Genomic DNA, 22,835 nt, shown 5'->3' with positions numbered 1-22,835 from the left:
ATATAAGATATAAAATTAGAGGATTTGGGGTGGAGCTAGTCTTTTCAATCAATCAACATTAGCCCTTTATGGATGTGGTTAACCTGAAAAATGGCTAAATGTAAAACTACTAGTGCTTGGGCTCTTTTCTAAGTCCATGGGCCCATTAGCATGTCTGCATGATCCTTGAGTTGTCCACTGATATCTTTTTGTCAAGACAAGTGTTTTTAATTTAATTTTAGGAGAGGTTTTCCACTATTTTGATAAATAATGAAAATAGATGTAGGGTTTGTTTGTTCAAAAAACAGAGAGATAACGAATAAAACAAATTAAAGAAAGAAGAAATATAATGAAGATAATATCCCCAACTCAACACACATTTCAGCCTCATTTTAACATCTACAACACATACAGTAGGTCTGCCTTTAAAGAAAGATAACATAATCATAAATATATAAATATGTTAAACTGTGTGGCAACAAAACATTGTTAACTTTCAATGGAAAGCCACAAATGTTAGGACTATAACGGGCTAACCGCAAGAGGAGAGCGCATGCGTGAGGATCAACACCCATCTTTGCAGACCGGAAGGTGGACAGGAATTTCACTATGGAGTAAGTCATCCTCTCAAGACAGACTGTCTTTGGTGTATCGTAAACGGTTGCTGCTCCCTGCTGTCATTAAAGGTCGTTCCCGCTGTTAAACTTCAACTCGAGAGGTTAATCTTTGAATTCATATTCTCTTTCAAGCGACAGCATCCTCACAGGAGCTGGAAGAGGACGGAGGTAAAACCCTTTAGCATCTTTGTGTTAGCATTAATGTGGAGAGCTAGAAAAAAACCGCCCCCTGTCACAGCGAGTGTAGTCTAGTGTGGTTGGATATTGGTTAATAACTGTAACCAGAACATTAATGTTATTTTTTTTATTTTGTCTGACATTTTACAATCATTTAAGTCACTCTTAGTCTTTCATCAGTTACGCGTTAGCTAGCTAACAAAAACGAGAGGAAACGGGAAGAAGCGCGAGGCAGTCAGCTGTTTGCGTCAGAGAGTTGATTGAATTGGGAAAAGTGATGAGCATAGGTCAGCAAGTCTCACTCTGAAGCTACAGGAAATTAACCTGCTTCATTTAATAATAGAAAATATAATGGGCTATGTTTTTTTAACAGTGTGTCTGCTTCAGTTTGAGAATGATAAAATATTCCTAGTTTCATAATTCTTAGTCCACATAATAACATGTTTGCTTTAGCATCAATAGCAGCATTATTATCAGTCACTCACAGAGGAACCTTTACGTCATATGAGTTTGTATAGCACCCTGTGCCCCACCAATAGCTCACAACACTTGTGTTTTCATAAACTGGCCAAAGACTAAATATTTACAAAATATCAAATAAAACATTTTTTTTCTCAAATGTGGTTGCCTTGTAAGTCCAACAAGTCTCCCTTACAAAAATGCTCAAAACACAAGAGTTCTGAATGGTTATCATGACTCCAGCTCTTACTTTCATTTAAAAGCATTCAACCAAAAAGCAGAGCAGTCAGTGTTGGAATGATGATTATCTTGTGTTGTCTTACCCTCTGAACAGAAAAAGAGGAAGTGCAGACAGATTAAAGTTGCAGCAGTTTAAATGATGAAGATATACCAGTCAGAGCAATGACAGAGACACAAGAGTGGGGGAGATAATCAACACTGGAGAGACACACTCTGACTGTACGTGATCATCAGCCACCCTGTCTCTAGTATGGAGCAAGAAGAAGTGGCAGCCAGGGAGGATGCAGACTTACAACTGATGTACAGGATTGAGCGTCCAGTCTACAATGAAGCCGCCATCCGGTCGCAGGTTCTCGACCGCAAAGAAAAGTCCACCACCCTTCGAGAGAGGCTGGCACAGCAGTTCCGGTAAGTTTGCATAGAGATATGTACCTGCTGAAGTTCTCTTTAGCAACTTATTGAATCAGTTTAGGCATACATAATATGGGTGCAGCAAGTTAATTTTGTATGAGCAGGTTTGTGTAGTATAATCTATCCACTTGTTTGCTAGGATAGTTTTCATTGAATCTCCTGATTATTTTGTTTTTGTCTAACTTGAATTTAGTCTGTAAAATGTGATATTGTGAAAATGCCTGTCACAGTTTCACACCAGGTGACATATTTAAACTTCTTGTTTTGTCTGATTAAAAGTCCAAAGATATTTAATGAATAATTACATAAAACATTATGTATTAGAAAAAAAATACCTGGCTAATGTTTGACAGTTTTGCTCATAACTGTAAGCTGCTCAGTGGAATGTGGTGCCAGTTTATAGGTCCACCACTAACTACATTGGGGGAAGATGGTTTTCTCATTTTCAGAATGAAAAGCCTGTGATCACCTTCCTCTTGCTTTTATGGATGTTTAAACAGTAAAAACTTGTTAAACGTGTTTGTTGATGTAATTGACACATTGACTGATAAGGTTGAAGAGCAGGTTGTCTGCTTTCATCTGAGGGTGTGTCATTTTGGAGGGACAGAGTAGAAGATCACTTTTTTAATACAGTCACATTTCCCTCCTCCCAATGTACAGGCAAAGGGTAGATAATATCTTTGGCAAACTACTTCTCAGGTTCTGCACTGGTGTGTGACTTATTCTATTAAGGAAACAGGTATGCCTTTCCTGCACTGATGAGCCAGGTGCTCACTAGTTCTTCAGATCAAGTAGCACTTTGTGTTTGAATAGATATATTACGAAACATTTAAATAGAAATGGGAAAATGTTCCAACAGATGAAGACACATGGCTTCAGCTTTCTACCAGGTTTTATAGCTAGCACTAAACAGGCCCATGTAAATGCAAAGTTAAGTATTAGAATACAGAAGAATCTCTGAAGAAATGCTCTGCATATTTTTTAGCATACAGTTGAAGTCACAATTTTACACACAGTTAGGTTGTAGTCCTTAAAGGGATAGTCTGGGTTTTTTGACTTGGGGTTGTGTGAGGTAGTCATGCATAGTCGGTACATTACCCGCATGAGATCCTGAGCAGCGAGCTCCCAGTTAGGAGATCCAAGCGGGGGCCCTGGCAGACTAGCAGAACAATGTGTTGCTGTGCATGAAGTCAAGAGAAAAAAATTATTCAGACACTTTTAAAAATGCCCACCAAAACAATCCAATATCTGTTTAAATGAATCATCATGTAGAATATTTTCATCGGCTTATCTTCCTGTGAAAACAGCATTTTCCTTTGGCACTACATTTTTTCAACCGCTGAACTACAGTACTCCTGCGCACAAGTGCACCTACGGAGCCACTGTATTACGCCGCAGCTGCAGGTCAGCTGAGTGAATCAGAAAGCTAAACTTCTGACTCCAACTGTAGCTGGTGCTCTCTGCCTTTGACTAACAATGAATATGCAGTGTGTCACTGGTTTGAATCCATCTTTACGGCCATTAAATCAGTAAAAGGCAGTAAAAACAACATGTATATTGCCCCATCATTGTCCTGTGCTGATGTGATTGATTCACTCTATAGCTGTATTTCCCAAGTTTATTTCCCTGGGAAATGTAACCCTCCCATCTCACTCATGGTGATGGTCTGTTTTTGGCAGGATGTAAGAATTAAGAAATGTCTTATTGATGTTTACCTATAAAGATGTGCTAATTTCATGTGTATACAGGTGATTGGGAGTCTGGTGAGTCATGCAAAATTATTTCCCCTAAGTTAAAGGGAAAAAATTGTGTATCATATCAAATTTTGAGGGACCCAGAACTGCAGCCAAAAAAACATGAAGCAGATTTAAGGAAAAAGTTTCTGTGGTTGAACAGATGCCTTCTCTGTCATGTTTACAAAAAGCCTGAATTAATTCATATTTTTTAAATTACAAACTCATGCAAAATAAATCTTTTGTCTCATCTTGTAGGTGTTCATCAAAGAGGGCCAAGGCAGCAGCTCTGAGCTTCCTGCCGATTCTAACATGGCTGCCATCCTATCCAGTCAAACAGTACTTGTTTTCGGATGTAGTCTCAGGTCTCAGCACGGGAGTGGTGCAGCTCCCTCAAGGTCAGTGCCCTGCAGTCCTAGCAGCACCGCTGTGTTACACAGTAGCCATGAGCTACGCCAGTCAACTGGAATGACATGAGGGTTAAATAGTGTGAAGGGCCAGCTGCCAACTCCTGAGGGGCTGCTATTGGCTTCATGCTGTCTTTGTTTTGGTATAACTGTAGCTCTGAGGTTGTGATGCAAACACTTTGCCACTGGGAGTGTTCAGTTTATTTCCAACTGTCTTCTTTCTCTCTCTTCTGGTCCACAGGTCTAGCCTATGCTATGCTGGCTGCTGTGCCTCCAGTTTATGGTCTGTACTCCTCATTCTACCCCGTCCTACTCTACACCTTCTTCGGCACATCCAGACACATATCAGTAGGTGAGAAATGGTGGTGCTCCTTAAGTGTCTGAGCCTCCGTGTGAAACCCTTCGATCAGTGATTGTATGTTTTTTAGGGGCTGCACCTAACGATTATTTGTTTATTGATTAAGCTATCGATTATTTTTTCCATTAATTTAACCCTCTATTTTTTAATTACTCTATTAATATAACAACAAAATTACCCAAAATAAATTCTAAAAACTATTCAAGAAAGAAAGAAATTCAATACAGAAAATTTTATTTATTTGTTTGAGTACTTTTAGAGGTGATTTGAAGTTTTTTATCTATCTGTTCATGTGATAGCTCATTCTCTGGAGCAGTATTTATGGGCGTTTTTTGTCTGGTCCTTGAAAAATCTGCTCCAAATCCTTCGCTGCACTAAATATGTGACTGTCACATCCTTCTGTCACTTCAATAAACTCTAAACAACTTCTACTCACTTTGATATCAGAGTAGAACAGCGCTGCTCCCATTCTGTGTGGGTATAAAGCTAAGGCAGGCCAAGCCTCTGAATCAGACACTCTGATTGGCTGCAATCTCACCCATTGGAGCCAATAGGAATGTCTGATTCAGTCATGTGACGCTAAACGGCACTGGCAAAGAATGCAGATCAGAATTGATCAATAAATACAGACACAAAGCAGCAATGTGCCAGAAAAACGGCAAAACTCCTCCAAGTATTTAATAACTTCAAATGTTAGTGTCTCGATGTAAGTCAGTGATGACACACGGACGATCAGGGGCTTGATTGAAAGTCGTCTACAGGAAAAACACAGCACGTCTCTAGAGACAACGTGAAATTTGGAAGCGTATATGCTCTATTATTTAATTTATTATATTATTTTATGTGGACATCACAGTAGCATTAGAATTGTGACAAACATTTATGTACAAGGACCAGATGCAATGTGTCTGTTTAGTGTTTGTAGCGAAACACTACAACATGCAGTATAAATAAAACGTTTAATACACATGTAATAGTGTTTGATGTCTTTATATTTAATCTTTTTATACCAAACATAATGTAAAATTATGATATTATGGAAATTATATGGTTTAGTATAATTACATTGACTAATTTAAGTCATATATGTGCACACGTACTAATTATAGGTCAAAACAGCACAAAATTTGGCTGAACTATAAAAGGCAAAAGTTGTAAAATGAAGAGCCGTTTGGGAGTCGAGAGAGCTGGCTCTTCTTGGTGAGCTGAGCCAAATGATCTGGCTCACTGAAAAGAGCCTGAATTCCCATCACTACCAGACGTGAAACATGAAGTTGTCTTAGGGATAGCACGTGGAGTTTTCACTGAGATGTGATAACCATGTCCTCAGCTGACATGAGCATTACCCCTCTCTCTGACACCTCAACCATGCAGCTACTTTCTCTCCTAGAACTGGCTCTAGGTGGTCTCAAATGTCAGCTCCAACCTGTGAGTTCATCTGACAAATGGGTATAATCAACTAAACCTGCTCAGGCTTTTAATCTGAACAATAGACACACAACAGGGAGCAGTTGGTTTCACTGTAAAATGGCCTCTTCAACAAATTTTGTCTGATAGCAGGTTGCTATGGAAATGATCCCTTTACCTCTGGCAGAGGGTGCGAGGGAATAACTGGGCTGCTGCTCAAGTGCTGGGCAAGATGGCCTTTTCACTTAAAGGGATACACATACACACACTCTCAAGTACACAACCCCACAGTTACACTGGAAGTCATGATACGGTACAGGACCAAGCCTGGACTTAAGTAGGGCTAAGGTGAAATATGTCCATGAGTCAGACATAATGGTGTTTGACTGAGGATGGTGGTGTTTGGTTTGGTGTTTGCATTTTCCTGCAGTGACGGTCAACACTGATAAGCTACTGTGTGTCTGGGTTACTGATTTAGATAAGACAGTTAGCATATTGTTGCATAGATTTCACAGACTTTACTTCATCTTTTCAGGGTATTTCTGTTCCTTATTAACTTCACAGACCCAAGTGCACCTGCATTTTCTTGCTTTATGTTTTCAGGTTGTCTGTCTGAATGTTCCATTCTCGTGAGCACGATATTTCAGTAATGTTTAATGGAACTTATTCAAATTTGGCACAAACTCTGTGATGTGATGACATTTAATATCCAAAAGGTCAAATACTGTAACTCAGGAAGGAGAGACTGTGAGCATATTTCCTGCAACTTGGCTGGTTGGTGGAGCAAAGAACCATGAGGTCGTGATTCTAGTTATTCAAACTGTTAAAGAGATGTTGGCTCAACTGTATGATCACTTTGGAGGTTGTAATTTGTGGTGCTGTTGGACTGTGTTGCATTAAAGAGGTATGTCTGTTGTTTAGCCAACCCTCATTAATTTGAATGGGGTGGACAAAAATAATAGAAATACCTGTCAGTATAACACAGTGCAGTTCACCAGCACCACAAATTGCAGCCTCCAAATTGATCATAGGCTACAGTTGAATCAACATCTATTTAGCACAGTTTCAAGGAAGGAGGAGTTATTACAGGATTGCTGTCATTAGTCTGGATTAGTTTTAGCTAGATGTTCCTGATAAAGTGACAGCAGAGTGTCAGTTTGCAAAAATGTCTAAATGCCATAGTTCAGGTCAGGATGTCAGATATCATGCATGTGGGACATGTAACTGAGACACTTAAATACAGACTGAAGCCATTATTAATGTTATTAGTAACACATGCTTTTCCTACTATGACAAGTCAAAATGTCTGCTGTGAAAAAAAGTCCATTTAGAAGAGTTTATATGCACTCTTCTTCTTGCGCTGAAGACCTCCAGTATGAATAGCCAGAAGGTTTTACCCATAGACTGTAAATAAAGACGGACGTAGCCTCCATTTCAAAAGCGGTTTTGAAGCTCAGAGTGAGCTGCTCCACCGTCGCCACCTTGGCAGTGTCTGATTCTGCCCCTAGCTCTTGGCTAATCCAAAAATGGGCAAAGAGGAGGGGCGTGTGGAGGCAAGACTTCGGTGCATACCAGTTTGCGGCAATCATACATTCACCCACCTGTCACTCAAAGCGGCCACGCCCTCAATTATACATAACTTTAAGTCTTGATAAAATGTAATGACTTACTTTTGGAGCCGTGGCCATTAGAGGAACTGCAATTTTTGGCACTTCAGTGTAGGCTTCATTTTTCAGCCCTGGAGGCTACTGCTCGGTTTTACCCCACCTAAAAGTGTTCTGTAGTTAGCACAGTACGCTCTGCTTTCCGTAGTTGTAGTTGAAACAGATGATAATGTTTAACGGAGTTTAAAAAAAAATGGGGTAAAAAACTTTAAGGATAAAGCAGCTTCTTGTTTATCAGCAGTAGACACAGTTTTGAGGTGGAGTGAATCTGTTGTTGAAACACAGAGATACCTGTTGCATTTTCTATTCCTCATTCTCTCTGTCTGGTTTTTATTTAAGTGCTCATGTTTTTGTTTCATTCAGTCGTTCACACATCACATGGCTGTATATTTAGCACTGGTGGTGGAAAATCTGTTGCCAGTGTCAGTCTGACTTAATGATTTTGTACCACCATCAAGCTTTCACACAATATTTATTTTAAATTACCTCCTTATGCTGTAAAGCTTCTTAATGTTTAGTCAGTGGCCTTTTCACACATCCAGGTGTTCAAACTGCCGACTGTCTGTCCCACACACTGGGGGGTCATTTAAAGATTCACAAGTTGCACAAGTCAATTTCAGTGACCCAAAACATCTCATCCATAAAGCTACTTTCTTTTCTAGAACAAGGTACAAGTCATTTCAAATGTCAGCTCTAACCTATGAGTCCATCTGATGAATTGGTACAACAAAAAAGAAGAGAGGGAGGAACTGAGCTGCTCAAAGGTCAAATACTTAAATGAAATAACAAGGTCAAACAAAATCACAGAGTAAGTTTTGTTTGTCTATGTGATCTGCAGGCACCTTCGCAGTTATAAGTCTGATGATTGGGGGTGTTGTCGTGAGAGAAGCCCCAGACTCGATGTTTTATGTCCTGCCTGCAAACGGATCCAACATGTCTGCTGTTCTGGACGTGGAGGCTCGTGACGCCAGGAGGGTCCAGGTGGCCGTAGTGCTCACGACCCTGGTGGGAATCATCCAGGTCAGTGTCAAAACAACCAACACACTCAGTGAGCAGCTGAGAGCTGCTGTCGATCTGCCTTCAACCCCCACAGAGCGTCTGTTTGGTTAGAACATCACAGTAACGTGATACAGTTTGCTCAAACTTCTCACTCAAAAATCACTGTTCATTCAAAGTAGCAGGACGTCTGAGTCACTGTTGACGCATCCAAGGCTTGATTTCATGTTTTTATTTGAAACAAAGATATTTAACTTGTCCTTATCCCCTTGCCTCTCTCTTATTGCTTTCCTCATTTCTTTTTCCTTCCTGTCAGATCATATTTGGTCTTCTCAGGTTTGGCTTTGTGGCGATCTACCTCACAGAACCCCTGGTGCGAGGCTTCACCACAGCAGCGTCTGTGCATGTTGTCGTCTCCCAGTTAAAGTACCTGCTGGGGGTGAAGACACAGCGTTTTAGTGGGCCCCTCTCTGCTATTTATGTGAGTTTAATGGTCTCTGGAGAGTTTGGAGGTGGGAGGAGCGTCCTTGTATCAGTAGTTGGGAATCTTAGCTTTTTACCTTTTTTGAAGGTGTGGTTTTGTTGTTGTATGTTTGCTAAATCCAAAAAAAATAGATCGCTTAAATGTATCATAATTGGTCAAACCGTCCTGTTTCTCATGCCCTAGAGCGTCAAGGCTGTGCTCAGTGACATCACCAGCACCAATATCACCACTCTCATCCTGGGCCTTGTGTGTATCGTCTTCCTGTATGGTGTGAAAGACATCAACGAGCGCTTCAAAAAGAAACTGCCCATTCCCATTCCTGGAGAGATCATCGTCGTCATCGTGTCAACCGGCGTCTCGTACGGCCTGTCTTTGTCAGAAGACTACAATGTGGACGTGGTGGGGAAGATACCAACAGGGTAAGTTGTTAGGTTCTCATTGTCAGAAATGTCATGAATTTTAGAGACGTGTTCTTCAGAAGGGATTTTTCTGACTTTGAGGTCTGAGTGTAGCATAGAACTTGTGTTAATCTATACTGAATGAATATAATTGCAACACTTTTGTTTTTGCTTCCATTTTTTATTAGTTGAAACAAAAGATCTAAGACTTTTTTCTATACACACTCTCTTTAATATTGTTCACAAATGTGTTGAAATCTGTGTTGGTGAGCGTTTGTCACTTGCCAAGATAATCCATCCACCTGCCCATGGCTGTTCACATTGAAGGCCACTCTAAAATGTGCACTTTATTTTGAAAAAAAGACATTTATTTGTCACTGAGCTGTGGATTTATAGGACAAGGGTTCTGATGCAAAATCATTTTTCAAAATAAAATTGCACATTCAAAGGGGCTTTTTATTGTGACCAGCCTAAGGCAAATGTGTGCAATAAGCATGATGTGTTATCAGCATATGGATATGCCTCACCTGTTAGGTATGCAGAGGAGAAACGCTCACTGACACACATTTAAACACATTTATGAACCAGATTTTAGAGAAAGACACCTTTTGTGAGCTTAGAAAAAGTCTTTTATTTCAACTCATAAAAAATGGGGGCTAAAACAGAAGTGTTGCATTTATATTTTTATTCTTTATATTAATTGTATTAAATTTGTAGCTTTGGGCCCTTGTTCTCCACGTCAATTCTGTAAAAGGAACCGTCATAAAATATAATATAAATATTTGCACACAGGGATCAATGTACTACCAGTGTTTTCTTATGTGTTATCAGGCTTCTCCCCCCTGCTGCACCACAGTTCTCTCTGTTACCCAGTCTGGTCACAGACTCCTTCGCTGTGGCCATTGTAGGATTCTCAATGGGCATGTCACTGGCCAAGATCTTTGCCCTGAAGCACGGGTACAGTGTGGACGGCAACCAGGTGAGTGTAGACATCTGACAATCTGCAGGTGCTGACACAACTCTGTCTGCCATTGAGCAATATGTTTGCATGAAGTGTGTTACAGTAAGCTCCTGTAAGCTGATTTCCTAAAGATCATGTAAAAGAGAAACTTGGCTTTTATCTTTGATTGGAGTAAGGAACTAGAGAAACCTGACCTAGCTTTGATTTGTTCTGGAGAAAGCTGGTTTCTTTCCATGTATGTGGTTATGGAATGAAGGGACAGTGCAGGTATGAAGGGAGTGATCATTAAATGTAGCAACACTTTTATTTTAAATAATTCCAACCAAAACATGTTGCTGGTTAGTTACAGGTTACTACAGTATTATATCTCTCAGTAACCAGGTCTCTTGTTTTGTTTGGTCTGAGCTGCAGTGGAAACCAATGACCATGTTGTGTTTTTGTTCACGCAGCCCAAAGACAAGGAAACTAGACAACATAAACACCAGTCACATGGTTTTGACAATCAAGACTAGGTCACAACATTAAGAAGACTTTATTGCAGTATTAATACGCTGTATGATAGTAGTACTAGGCATAAAATACAAAAGAAATTAGAATAAATCTAATTTCATACAATAGCTGATATCTGGCACACTGGACTGCCTGTAGAAGAGAAGTCACTTTAACTTCAGCTAAGCTTGATCATCCTGTCCTTGATGTCCTTGATGGCGTGGTTGACCTCTGGAGTCCAATATCATTTGCAAGTATCAACATCTGCCTCCTTCTTATCTGCAAACTGTAGTGAAGTATTTCTTCACTGCCTAACAATCTGCAGGAAAAGTTCGCATTTTCATTCCACTAAATTTGGCTACACTTGCTCTGCTTTCAGGAACTGATTGCTCTCGGTCTGTGTAACCTCATCAGCTCTTTCTTCCAAACCTTCGCCATCACTTGTTCCATGTCAAGAAGCCTGGTGCAAGAGAGCACAGGAGGAAAAACACAGGTAACACACACACACACACACACACACACACACACACACACACACACACACACACACACACACACACTCACACACTATCTAACTCTAAATTAGTGTTGTAAAACCATAATTAACCAGGAAGAGATAATACTGACACAGTTATCACTTTGTGTGTTTGTTCAGATCGCAGGGCTGCTGGCGTCTCTCGTGGTGCTGCTGGTGGTGGTGGCCATCGGTTTCGTCTTTCAGCCACTCCCTCAGGTGGGTGAAGCTGTGGAGCTCCAGCTTCTCGTCTGGCAGCTCGCGGTCAAAGGCAGAGCTGCAGACACTTTCATTTTCTTCTCAGACTGTTGAACAATAACTACAACAGTAGAAAAGACTGCCAGTGTTTTCTAATGGGTTTCTGTATAGTTTTGTTCTCATGTTGTATTATCTTCTGTTCTGTTTCTCAGACTGCGCTGGCTGCCATCATCATGGTGAACTTGTTGGGGATGTTCAAACAGATCAGAGACATTCCTGCTCTATGGAGGACCAGTAAGATTGAGCTGGTCAGTGTGTGAAATCAAACTTAACATCAGAAATGGCAGAAACCTGATGATGCAAAATGAGCTGATCGGGGTCTTGTTCTGTACTTTTTAATTCACTGTGGTTCTTGATGAATGTGATTTAAACTGCATCTCGTAATAATCTTGTTACCATGAGCAACACATCCTGTGTGTGTAATAAGAACACGACTTACGTGAATGTGGCTTCAAAACATTAGAGATTGTCTGCTAATATAAGTAAGCATTTTGGCCAAGTTGCAGAAATGGTGGAACACAGGCCTCTTACTTTACAGCAAAAATAGGATGAAATACTCAGTGTTTTTTATGTACAGTATGAGAAACTTAGTTTGCTTGTGACGCAAGGCAAACCTCAGAAGGACTCTTGACAGTAAAGGGAAATCTAATCTCATCAAAGTTCAGTTCAACTCCATGGTCCACCTTGACAGAAAACCATGTAGAGTTAAACATAGTTTAACATAGATTTTTAATCTTTGTTTTACTTTTCTAAGTTGATATGCACATTTTTATAACAAAATGAAAGTCTGAGGGTTACAAATTTGCAAGTTAGAGGTGTTTAAAGGTCCCACATTTTCCTCTTCTCCTTTGTTTTATTAAAAGTGTTGATCCATAAGAAGATATATTTGTGGTTTTAAGAACCAAAAACCATCTCAATGTAGTTTTACATCTCCTCTCTCAGGCTTCTCTCTGGAGCTCTAGTAACAACAGGTCAGAGAGCCAATCAGATGAGAGGAGACTCTGAGCCTCTCTTGGGGCATGGCTGAGAGTGATGACTGCTTTGTTGTGACATCACAAAGTTCCAGAAGTCCTGACAGCTGGTTTTAAGGCTCTGTTTCTGAATACAGGCTGTGTGCATTTCTCTGTGGACTGAGGCTTTGATACTTTCACAGTATTAATATAGAACCTAGACCTGCTTTATAATCAAACAACACATGGACGTCTACCTTTATACTGTATGGGACCTTTAATGTATCATTTTAAACATCAGTCGATCATTGTCAGGTCAAATGTGATGTCTTTCTATCCTTACTGAAAGAAAAAGAGGCGTGAGAAGCCTCCATCACATGACTTTGTGTGACAGTCTTTCCCTCTCATAGGAAGAAAAGAGGATGTAGCTATTTGTATTTTACCTTTGTTTTAATGCTCATGTTGGTTTATATCTGTTCTTCTCTTTTCTCTCTCAGGCCATCTGGCTCGTAGCCTTTGTAGCATCTGTGCTGTTGGGCCTGGATTACGGCCTCCTGGTGGCAGTCGCATTCGCCATACTAACAGTCATCTACAGAACACAGAGGTACTGATGATAGGCAGCTGCTTGTTTTCAGTCTGAAAATTAATGCCACATATCATAGTATGTAAATACAGGCTTGAGTGGCGCTCCATGCATGTTAGCAGAAGAATGTGGTGTTCACACAATACCTTTTACACTGAAGTGCTTCTGACGTCTCTTTTTGTCTTTCAGCCCCAAAAGTGCTGTCTTAGGCCACGTTCCAGGTACTGGGCTGTACTGTGATGTGGAAGAGTATGAAGAGGTGAGTCTGTGAAAAAAAAAAAAACACACCACATCAGTCTGAACCCAGGGTAAAAGTTTCCCACCAAGTCTGTTGCTCTGAACGTTTGTGATTTGTGTTTTGTTCCCAGGCTGCTGAGTACGAGGGGATTAAGATTTTCCACTCCAACTCGTCAATCTACTTTGCCAACAGTGACCTTTATGTGAACACTCTCAAGGAGAAGGTAATCCTATCCTCTGTGTGTGTGTGTGTGTGTGTGTGTGTGTGTGTGTGTGTGTGTGTGTGTGTGCATGCATATACTTATGTGTGTGTTTTTAGAGTACTTTACAGGAGGAAAAACCTTATCCCATTTTTTATTATTATTATCCACATCTATTATCAGTGGACTTAAACTGTTTTTCACCAGGTTTTGAAAGGTGAAATTATCTACAATTTACAAATGTTGTTACCATGTAGGCTGTTATTACTGTTACCCAGGGACATGTAATTATATGGATTTAAAAACAATTTTGTGGCAGATTGTTTAAGAGCAACAGTCCTTCATGCAAGTTATGATTTTCAGTTTTTATTCAAACTGTTTTAGAGGTGTTGCTTCAACTTCATGATCATTTTGGAGGCAGCAGTTTGTGGTGCTGTTGAACTGTATTGTGTTATAGAGACAAGTGTTTCTATTATTTTGTCCATCCCCTTTATGTTAAGGGTAGGCTAAGTAACAGATAAATAACAGTTGAACAGCATCACAAACTATGTCCTCCAAAAGTGATCACACAGTTGAATCAACACGTCTTTAAAACAGTTTGAATAAAAACTGAACATTATAACCTTCATGAAGGAGGAGTTATTGCAGGACTGTTTTGGTAGGTGTTCCTAATAAACTGACTGAACTGAGTGTATTTGGTTATTTGATTAAATCTGTAATTATGCACACTGATGGTCTAACTGCATTCACTCATAAGAACTAGTTAATTAACAACAATAACAGAGTTGAAACTGAAAACACTGTGGAGCACAATGTAGAATGAAATAATACCAGTGACAAGGAACACACTAATAATAATAATAATAATAATAATGATAATAATGATAATGATAATGATAACTCTTTAGTCCATGAGTCTTTTCTAAGAACCCTCCTAGTGCAATGCTGACAGTTAACAGAAGAATTAAAAGCTGCTTATACAAGTATGTTTTGAGTAGTGTTTCAAACTGGGATACTGACTTAGCAGTTAGATGAGAAAATCAGTACCACTCACATGACTGTGCAGTAAATGATGGTCATTCATAGGGACTGTGGTGATGGATCCGGTATCTAATGATCTGGTTTTCAACTAGTCAATGTCTGTCACTGTTGTTGATGTCTTTACAGACAGGCGTAAACCCTGAACACATACAAGCTGCTCGCAAAGCCATAAAAAAGCAGAAGGAGAAGAAGGCAAACAGCAGCAACAACTCTCCATCCAAGATCTGCGTCAAAGTGAGTCGTCCTCCTCCTGTCTTCTCTCTCTGGTTACACGTTGTGTGTATGTACACTGTCAGATTTGTTGACGGTGTAAATATGACGCACGCTGCATATTTGCGTTAGCGTGTCCATCGTGTTGGGGACATGGCTACTGATGTACAGTAGCCATATTCCTCAGGCCTCAGTTGCCCTTTAGAATTTCTGCACTCAGTTTTTAAGGCAATGATTGAACTTTTAAGGCAATGATTGAACTGAGTGCAGAAATTCTGTCAAGAGATGGCAGTAAAATATAAAGAACATTTATTGTATCCAATGCATGGTTACTTGTAGTAATAGTGAAGGGGAAAAAGACATTTTCATCATGCTAGCTAGACATATATTTGCAAAGCTTACACCCACTTAAAACCCCATAGGTAGAATTGGAAATTTCTGTGGCTCCTTGCAGTTTTAGTATCAAAAATACACAAAACTAACCTGTTATTTATCACATTGTTTTAGCCCAGGTTACCTTCTGGCTTGTTGAAATCCAAAGCTAAAAATCAGCCTCTTTGATTGGTTCTAGTACAAGAAGGAGGAAGTGACCCACGAGGTTGTGTCCTACAACAACATGGCGGAGGAGCAGAGAAACGGGAACAGATGCAGCATGTCAGCCTCGGAGCAGTCCATCTTCCTTAATCCCCCGAGCACCGTCCACTTCATCATCCTGGACTGGACGCCCGTCAACTTCATCGACTCTGTGGGAGCCAAAGCCATCAAACAGGTCCTTCCTTTTTCTCAGTGGAGGCTGTTTTCAATGTCAGGGTCACTCAAGCAACAGAACATGTACAAGTTCAAATCTTTACGTTTTCGCTCCTGTGCTGCTGCACTCTCAGTTCAGGAAAGCTTGTAGGATTCTTCAGTTGTAGAAGTCTGTTGTGTAAACAGACCTTCATCTTATTTTCACCCAGTAATTCTGTGTCTGTTTCAACAGGTCATTAAAGAATATGCAGCCGTGGATGTCCTGGTGGTTATAGCCGGCTGCAGCAGTAAGTAATCATGATGATTTTTGTGTATAAGTGTATCAGTGGATGCTACTGCAGTTTTATGAGACACTCGCTGATGTATTTTAATAGTTTTTGGAAACAATGGAGCTCAGTAGCACAGAGGAATAAGATATATCATTATTTGGTCTTTTACTGGGAAAAGAGGACAAATACACAGTAGATCAGGGGTCTTCAACCTTTTTTACTCTGAGAGCTACTTTGACAAGATAAAAAGGGCTGACAGCTCCTCAGGTCTGATATTACTGGTCACATTTATTCACATATCGTATCAAAACACTCAAACTGAGCTCCAAAATAAATCGGATGAATAAGATTATTTAACAAGTCATTAAATATCAACATTCAAAAACTTCTGAAACACACATCAGACAAAATTCTGAGTCAGGATTCAGTCAAACCTGAACACACAGACATGAGAACACCACTGCAAATAAACCTCTGTTAATCTGATTAGAGATCAGAGAAAGAAGAAGTTCCTCAGTCAGTGATCAGTGATAGTTGTCAGTACCAATGGTACATAACAAACAGGAACTTAAAATAGATCATTCACTACACTTTATTTTACAAAATGTAAACAAACATGGACTGAAAAAAACAGGGTTTAACTCACTGTATCCATGACAACATGTTTCCTGTTTGTTGGAAAGTGCAGTTTATCTGTTCTGTTATCAGAAGATCTGCTATCATTAGCATTAACATACTAAAGTCAGGAAAGGTTTATTAGATAGACCTCGCTAAAACCAGGTAGATTGCATATTAGAAACACTTGTTAGTATAACAGTGTAACAGCCTCCAAAACCACCATTAATTTGAATCAGCATGTCTCTTTCAATAAAAAGTGAACATAATAACCTTCATTAAGGAGGATATCTTGTATTAGACTGCATTAGTTTTAGCTAGTTGTTCCTAATAAACTGACAGCTGAGTGTCAGTTGCTTGAGAAAGGCCCTCTGATCTCCACAGCAGAATCACAGAGTAACCAGCTCAGTATAATCTAATCAGGAGAATCAGGAGAGGAGTAATCTGGTCGAGATGAATCTTTTTCATTGTTTTTGGTCTTTGGCCGAAACACATCTCTGATCTACTTGTATGATATGAAGCATCCAGACCTGAGGTCCTCTGGGACATGTTAACTCAGTGTTCCCAGAATCAGAACCAAACAAGGTGAAGCAGATTTTATTTTCTCTGCTCCTCACCTGTGGAACAAACTATCTGAACACCTGAGATCAGCTGAATCTGTCAGCTCATTTAAATCAGGGTTTAAAACATCGCTATCTGCTGCAGCTCATCAATAAATCACATACATAACATCTTTTTAATCTTGTGCATTTGCTTGTTGTTAGTGTCTTTTATCACTGCAGCACTTCTTTTAAAATGGTGTCCTAAGTTTCCTACCTGATTTTATGCAATCTTGATATGACTTATTCAAATATATTTATTCAAATTTGTTTTTATTGTTTTCCAATGCTATTTTAATGTCATCTTAATGTTCTATTGTTAAAGTATTTCCATGCCTCTGGAAAGCACTTTGAATTGCCTTGTGTCTGAATGGTGCTATGGAAATAAACTTGTCTTGCTTTTTCCTGCACGTGATTAGGTTCCTTCATGGTTCATGATACAACAAAATTTCATGTACATAGCTGCAGTTTGCCTTTGGTCTGACAGTTTTTTTTATTTTCACTCTGATTTAATCTACTAGGAGGCCTACTGGTTGAGCTGGACACCTTACAGTTCTTCACGGGGGTCATGACCACAGACATGGTGTTCCCCACAGTCCATGACGCCGTGCTACACTGTCAACACTCTAACTCCCACCCAGCAGCTGCTCCAGCCAATGAAACGACCTGACGAGACGTCATTGACCGAGATCGAACCGCAGCGGCAGTCCTGACACAAAACAGCTGAGGCAAACCCGACAATAGGAGTGATGGGCAATCAGCAATCATTCAGCACAGTGGTGCTTGTTTTCCTTCTCATGAAGCACTCCAGATTTTGACAACCTTGTGAAAGTGCCCAAAGCAGCAAGACAGAGGGCAGCTTTGAGGCTTTTATCCAATCAGAAATCCAGGACTAAGTTTCCAGCTGAGGAACCTACAGCCTTATTCCTGTATATCCTCTCTCTCTCTCTCTCGGGAGGGTTGCACTTTTAACATATTTTTGTAATTGTGTTTAAGTTGTCACTGTTCTGCTGGGAGAACTGAGATTTAAAGATAAGCTGCTGCTGCTTTTATCCAAGAAACTTGTGAAACAGTCCAGAAGCTGTCTCTCATCATCATAATGCTGGTATCAAATGTTAATGGTCACTGAGAAGTTGTGTACTGATAGTTAATATGGTTTCAGCTGTATTTAAACCAGCAGAAATAACCATCACTGGTCACATGCGGTATCATATTTGTTACATTTTCACTGCTGTTTGAGTCTGAATCCAACACAAATGTTATATAACAGTCTGTCAGTTGATATTTTTAGCATAAAACCTGTTTTCTTATTTCTAAAAAAGCTTTAGTTGTTACTGTCTTACACGGGAGGCCTTTAAAGTTACCATGTGGTTATTTTACAAAGCACTGAGACTTATATTTGGAATAAACTTTATTTTTAAGTGAACAAATGACAATGAAGGACAATGTTTTAACGCAGTTTTTTGCTTCTTTGATGATAAAAAGCCAAAGTGGAAACTCTCACAAACACACACACATGCTCAGTTGTAGGTCATGTATCTGGGAGTGGCACTGAACTTGGCGTAGGACTTGATGACCTTGTTAACGGCCTCCAGGAAGTCTTTCTCTGTGGCGATCTTCCTGCGGGCTCTGATGGCGAACATGCCTGCCTCTGTGCACACGCTGCGGATCTCAGCGCCTGGAAGGAAACACGTCAGATTTTGCTTACAGAATGAACAGGAAGTTCAGTCGTTCATGTAGAATACCCTCTAATTTTGGAGATTTCCAGGTTTTGGTTGAGATACTTGTATATACCACAGGACAGTGACAGAGTTATGTGACAGTTCACCCTTGTGGCCAAACATCAGTACTACAGACACTGAGTGCAGACTGGAAGTCCTATGCACACTAGCTGCAACTGAGAAGAATTACAGACTCCAAATGTTTATCCATGTCTCTGTGAGCCTGGAATGAACCAAACGAGCTACAGAAGTAGAAGCTGTTTTAATAAGCAAATCAGTGAGGATGAAGAGAGGTGGGAGGGGGGGGGGATCTAGTGAGAATGTGAAGGACAGATCAGGGACTGAATGCTGCTGTGTCAGTCTTACCAGTGCTGTTGGGACAGAGGCGAGCCAGCAGCTCAAAGCGAATGTCTCTCTCCACACTCATAGAGCGGGCATGGATCTTGAAGATGTGTGTGCGACCCTTAAACACAAAATGAACAGGAGTGAGGTCAAGAGGTTCGTGAGAGGAAAATGACTCTTGTAAGCAGCTACAGAATTAGAAAAATACATAAATGTGAAGTAGAGATGAGCAGATATAACCCAATGTCATGATGGTGTTATCGTTGATTGATAAGAATATAACTTACCTCCAGGTCAGGCAGGCTGAACTCGATCTTCCTGTCCAGACGTCCGGGTCTCATCAGGGCCGGGTCCAGTGTGTCCGGTCTGTTGGTGGCCATCAGAACTTTGATGTTGCCACGAGGGTCGAAGCCATCCAGTTGGTTGATGAGCTCCAGCATGGTCCTCTGCACCTCGTTGTCTCCTCCGGCGCCGTCATCAAAACGTGCACCTGTAAGGTACAAACACAGGACGAGGGAGGATCGTATTTATCTTAAAATTGATTCTACAATTATATCAATTTTATTACAATTCAGTTTGGCTCTTTACATTGCTTTTAAAAATAACAATCAATATTTCATGATAGGACAAATGACAACATTTTTTATGTAAAATAATAGAAATTTTGATAAAAAAAAAAAATTTAAATTCAAAATAACTTAAATAACTAACATGGCACTTAGAGGCTGGCAATTTTTCAGGATTGCTGTGGGATTGGAGTCGCGTGTGGACTCGTGTGGGTTGCTGATGCGTCAGAGAGGCTGCTCACTGCAGAGCCAACGCATCTGGCATTAGAACCTTATTTCACTCTTTTCAAACTAAATAAGTTTTAGCCACACACCTGTCTGAGCTGCACTGCAGTAACTGAGTGGAGACAAGAGACTCCTCTGTGTGCAGCCACCAGCTGGTGTCTACTAATTGCCTGCACTTGAGGTGTTTAGGGGACATCTGTAAACTTTAGATACAGAAAATTGGGTTACACTCTCCCTCTCTAAACTGCATGATTCTGTGGATGCACATCGGTCACACAATGTGTCACCCAGCAAAAGTAAATTCTCAAACTGGGGGAAACACTGTAAAAAATACCATCACCAACAATGAAGTCAGAGTCCCCTAATGGGACGGGAGGGGACAGGAGTCATTCTTCTGGGATTGGGACAGGAGCGTAAATCCACTCCAGTGTCACCCTCTGGTTAGAATCACCAACAAGCACTGTTTCGGCCATATTCAAAGGATCACACAACAACCATAAATATAACATTTTAACACATAGAAGAATGGGACATTGGGGCGAGCTTTACCTCCAATGGCATCAATTTCATCAAAGAAGATCAGACAGGCCTTCTTAGTGCGGGCCATCTCAAAGAGCTCACGCACCATCCTGGCTCCCTACAAACAAACACAGACAGGAGAAAGAAAAATATTATATCTTTTGGTCCACATTGACAAATTAAAGAGCTGCTACTCTTTGACCTGGGAGCTCCTCTAGCCTCTGCAGTCTCACCTCTCCCACATACTTCTGCACCAGCTCGGAGCCGATGACTCTGATGAAGCAGGCGTCTGTCCTGTTGGCCACAGCTCGGGCACACAGGGTCTTTCCTGTTCCAGGGGGCCCGAACAGCAGCACACCTTTTGGGGGCTCAATACCCAGATTGACAAACCTCTCAGGCTGGTGAGGAGAGGAAGAAGGTAAGTGTTAATGATCAGTCAGGATGGAGGTATGTGTCTGTAGTCTCTTGCACATGGCAGAGAGGAGACGTTTTATTCTGGACAGGTGTTAGAAAAAACCCCAGAAGGGGACTGGGTTTCCATAAATCAATGAGGAGCGTTTGTGAACACTCACATGCAGCAGAGGGGTCTCAACCACTTCTCTCAGCTTCTCGATCTGCTCCTTACATCCACCAACATCACTGTACGTCACATCAGGCTTCTCCTCCACCTACATTTGGACAAAGCGTCATTATTAGAGTTGAAAAGGTTTCCTGCACGAAATACTGCAGCTTCTTTTTCATCTGGAAATTGCAGCATTCATTATATATTCATTTTAAATGTCCTGGAAAAATAATTCCAAATTTTCTGTCCATTTTGATATGTAACAAGCTCAAACAGTGATATTTTCATATGAGCCCTTGTGTGGATTCATACCTGCATCATGGTGACAGTGGGGTCAATCTTTGGAGGCAGAGGAATATGGATCTGATACTTGTTTCTGTCAACACTGGAAGAGATTGTTTCACCAGATAATTAACACAGATAAATGTGATGACATGTTAATGATGTTTGATACTTATAAATATATTATATTATAATAATAATCGTGCCTCACCCAACTCTCATGCCCTCCTCGATGTCAGTTGGAGCCACCTGGTCGCTCAGGTCCACCACAAACTTGGCAAACTGTTTGACATTGATTATGTATTTTGGGTCCTCTGAGTCTGCGTTGATGATCTTTGTGCATCTGTGGGGAAAGAAAAAGATAATGATAAATTTCAAAACCTTGTGCAAATGGAAGTTAGGAGAGGTTTTGATACAGCAGCAACACCGTTCTAAAAGATACTGTCTTGAGCTTTATTTTAATATCGACTGAACGTAGTCTTGTCCTGGTTATTTGCTCATTCTTGCTGAATAACATGAACAGCAAATGCCTCTCAGTCCATATTACATTAAATATTGCACAGATCCAGATATATCCAAACATACTGTGATCGCTTTACAGTTACAACCCAGTTTGCTTTACCTTGCCACCTGCAGCGGCTGTTCACTCTGCAGAGTCTGCTTGTCAGCAGCAAGATCCCAGAGAGCTGGTGGAGCCAGGCCAGTGTCTGACTCCTTAATGCCTGGCAAAGCCAAAACAAACACAGCAGAAAGCAGCCAGTCAGTGGGTTTCTCACAAAATCTGAGAAAATGGCAACATTTTCCACTGTCACCAACAATCAGCTCTGTTGTCATTAAAAGTGTATTTATGGCTCTATCACGCACCTGTCAGCTCGTTGATCTTTTTGAGCAGCTGCTGGATGTCATCTTCCACTTGTTTGATCTGTCTCGAGTAGGTGCTTTGACCCTGGCGATAAACAGCGAGTAACGATTTAGTTCAACTTAGAATGAATAATAACGCATATTTGGCCAATTTTACAGCTTAGACACGTAGATCAGAATTGGTGCAAAGCTTTCTAAGGTTATACTTACATAGGTTTTCAGCAGCGCAATGTCCCCTTCATCCAAAGCTGTGATAAAGATGAAAACAACATCAATGATTTTGCACTCTGACAGTGTCAGTAGGCCGCTAGCATTGGTGTCGAACTAAGCGTTATAGTTTATTTCATACATGTTTACACATTTTATGTTAGCGTTAACTATTTTCACCAAAGACATCTTAAAATGTATGTTTACTGAACGACAACAGTTATCTTAGTTAGTGGTAAACAGTAGCAGTTTGTTCAACGAGCTGAGCTAACGTTAGCTCCGGAGCTAATATTAGTTAGCTCCTTGTCAGTAAAGAACATTTGACTGTTTTTAAGAATTTAATGTTATTTTTACACATACCTCTGATAGGCGCGTCATCCTTTTCCTCTTCCTTTGTCTTCCTTTGGTCATCTCCCAAATAATCCGGCATATTTAATCTGAATAAAGTGTTTTTCACAGATAGACTGAGCTGCTCCGGCAGCTAAACTGAACAATTACACAGCAGCTTTGCGTTTCCGCCGCTGTGTGCCAGTCACCGGAAATACAC

At 40.5% G+C, this 22,835-nt stretch overlaps 2 protein-coding genes across 2 annotated transcripts; one reads left to right on the top strand and one right to left on the bottom strand.

Annotated features, from left to right (window-relative positions):
- The first annotated feature begins 575 nt into the window (after positions 1-575).
- slc26a5 (solute carrier family 26 member 5) lies at positions 576-18,279 on the top strand. The gene is made up of 19 exons (XM_022749242.1): positions 576-593; positions 729-764; positions 1,567-1,880; positions 3,875-4,014; positions 4,265-4,375; positions 8,291-8,472; positions 8,765-8,929; positions 9,116-9,351; positions 10,162-10,309; positions 11,160-11,273; positions 11,436-11,513; positions 11,705-11,800; positions 13,000-13,106; positions 13,275-13,344; positions 13,454-13,546; positions 14,690-14,797; positions 15,345-15,542; positions 15,753-15,807; positions 17,525-18,279. Exons 3-19 carry the CDS (start codon positions 1,723-1,725, stop codon positions 17,671-17,673), a joined length of 2,208 nt encoding a protein of 735 aa, XP_022604963.1. The 5' UTR covers positions 576-593; positions 729-764; positions 1,567-1,722; the 3' UTR covers positions 17,674-18,279.
- Positions 18,280-18,432: 153 nt separating this feature from the next.
- Positions 18,433-22,810, bottom strand: psmc2 (proteasome 26S subunit, ATPase 2). Its single transcript, XM_022749243.1, has 12 exons — positions 22,649-22,810; positions 22,292-22,329; positions 22,085-22,166; positions 21,843-21,942; positions 21,432-21,563; positions 21,251-21,323; positions 20,949-21,044; positions 20,610-20,774; positions 20,407-20,494; positions 19,354-19,556; positions 19,091-19,187; positions 18,433-18,681 (listed from the first exon to the last, which is right to left on the bottom strand). Exons 1-12 carry the CDS (start codon positions 22,716-22,718, stop codon positions 18,524-18,526), a joined length of 1,302 nt encoding a protein of 433 aa, XP_022604964.1. The 5' UTR covers positions 22,719-22,810; the 3' UTR covers positions 18,433-18,523.
- Between the last annotated feature and the right edge of the window lie 25 nt (positions 22,811-22,835).

The sequence above is a fragment of the Seriola dumerili genome, unplaced genomic scaffold (assembly GCF_002260705.1).
Source record: "Seriola dumerili isolate Sdu_G_001 unplaced genomic scaffold, Sdu_1.0 BDQW01000138.1, whole genome shotgun sequence".
Taxonomy (NCBI): Eukaryota; Metazoa; Chordata; class Actinopteri; order Carangiformes; family Carangidae; genus Seriola; species Seriola dumerili.
Note: the sequence above shows the minus strand (reverse complement) of the source record. Positions and strands in the feature narration are given on the sequence as shown.

What these genes read in the sequence shown, in the direction of transcription:
- slc26a5 (XM_022749242.1), top strand. Translation starts at nt 1,723, where the DNA reads ATGGAGCAAGAAGAAGTGGCAGCCAGGGAGGATGCAGACTTACAACTG. An exon ending in ATCCAGACACATATCAGTAG is followed by an intron (nt 4,376 to 8,290) that starts GTGAGAAATGGT and finishes TGTGATCTGCAG; the next exon opens with GCACCTTCGCAGTTATAAGT. An exon ending in GGACCAGTAAGATTGAGCTG is followed by an intron (nt 11,801 to 12,999) that starts GTCAGTGTGTGA and finishes TTTCTCTCTCAG; the next exon opens with GCCATCTGGCTCGTAGCCTT.
- psmc2 (XM_022749243.1), bottom strand. Translation starts at nt 22,718, where the DNA reads ATGCCGGATTATTTGGGAGATGACCAAAGGAAGACAAAGGAAGAGGAA. An exon ending in TGCAGAAGTATGTGGGAGAG is followed by an intron (nt 20,495 to 20,609) that starts GTGAGACTGCAG and finishes GTTTGTTTGTAG; the next exon opens with GGAGCCAGGATGGTGCGTGA. An exon ending in TGAAATTGATGCCATTGGAG is followed by an intron (nt 19,557 to 20,406) that starts GTAAAGCTCGCC and finishes TGTACCTTACAG; the next exon opens with GTGCACGTTTTGATGACGGC.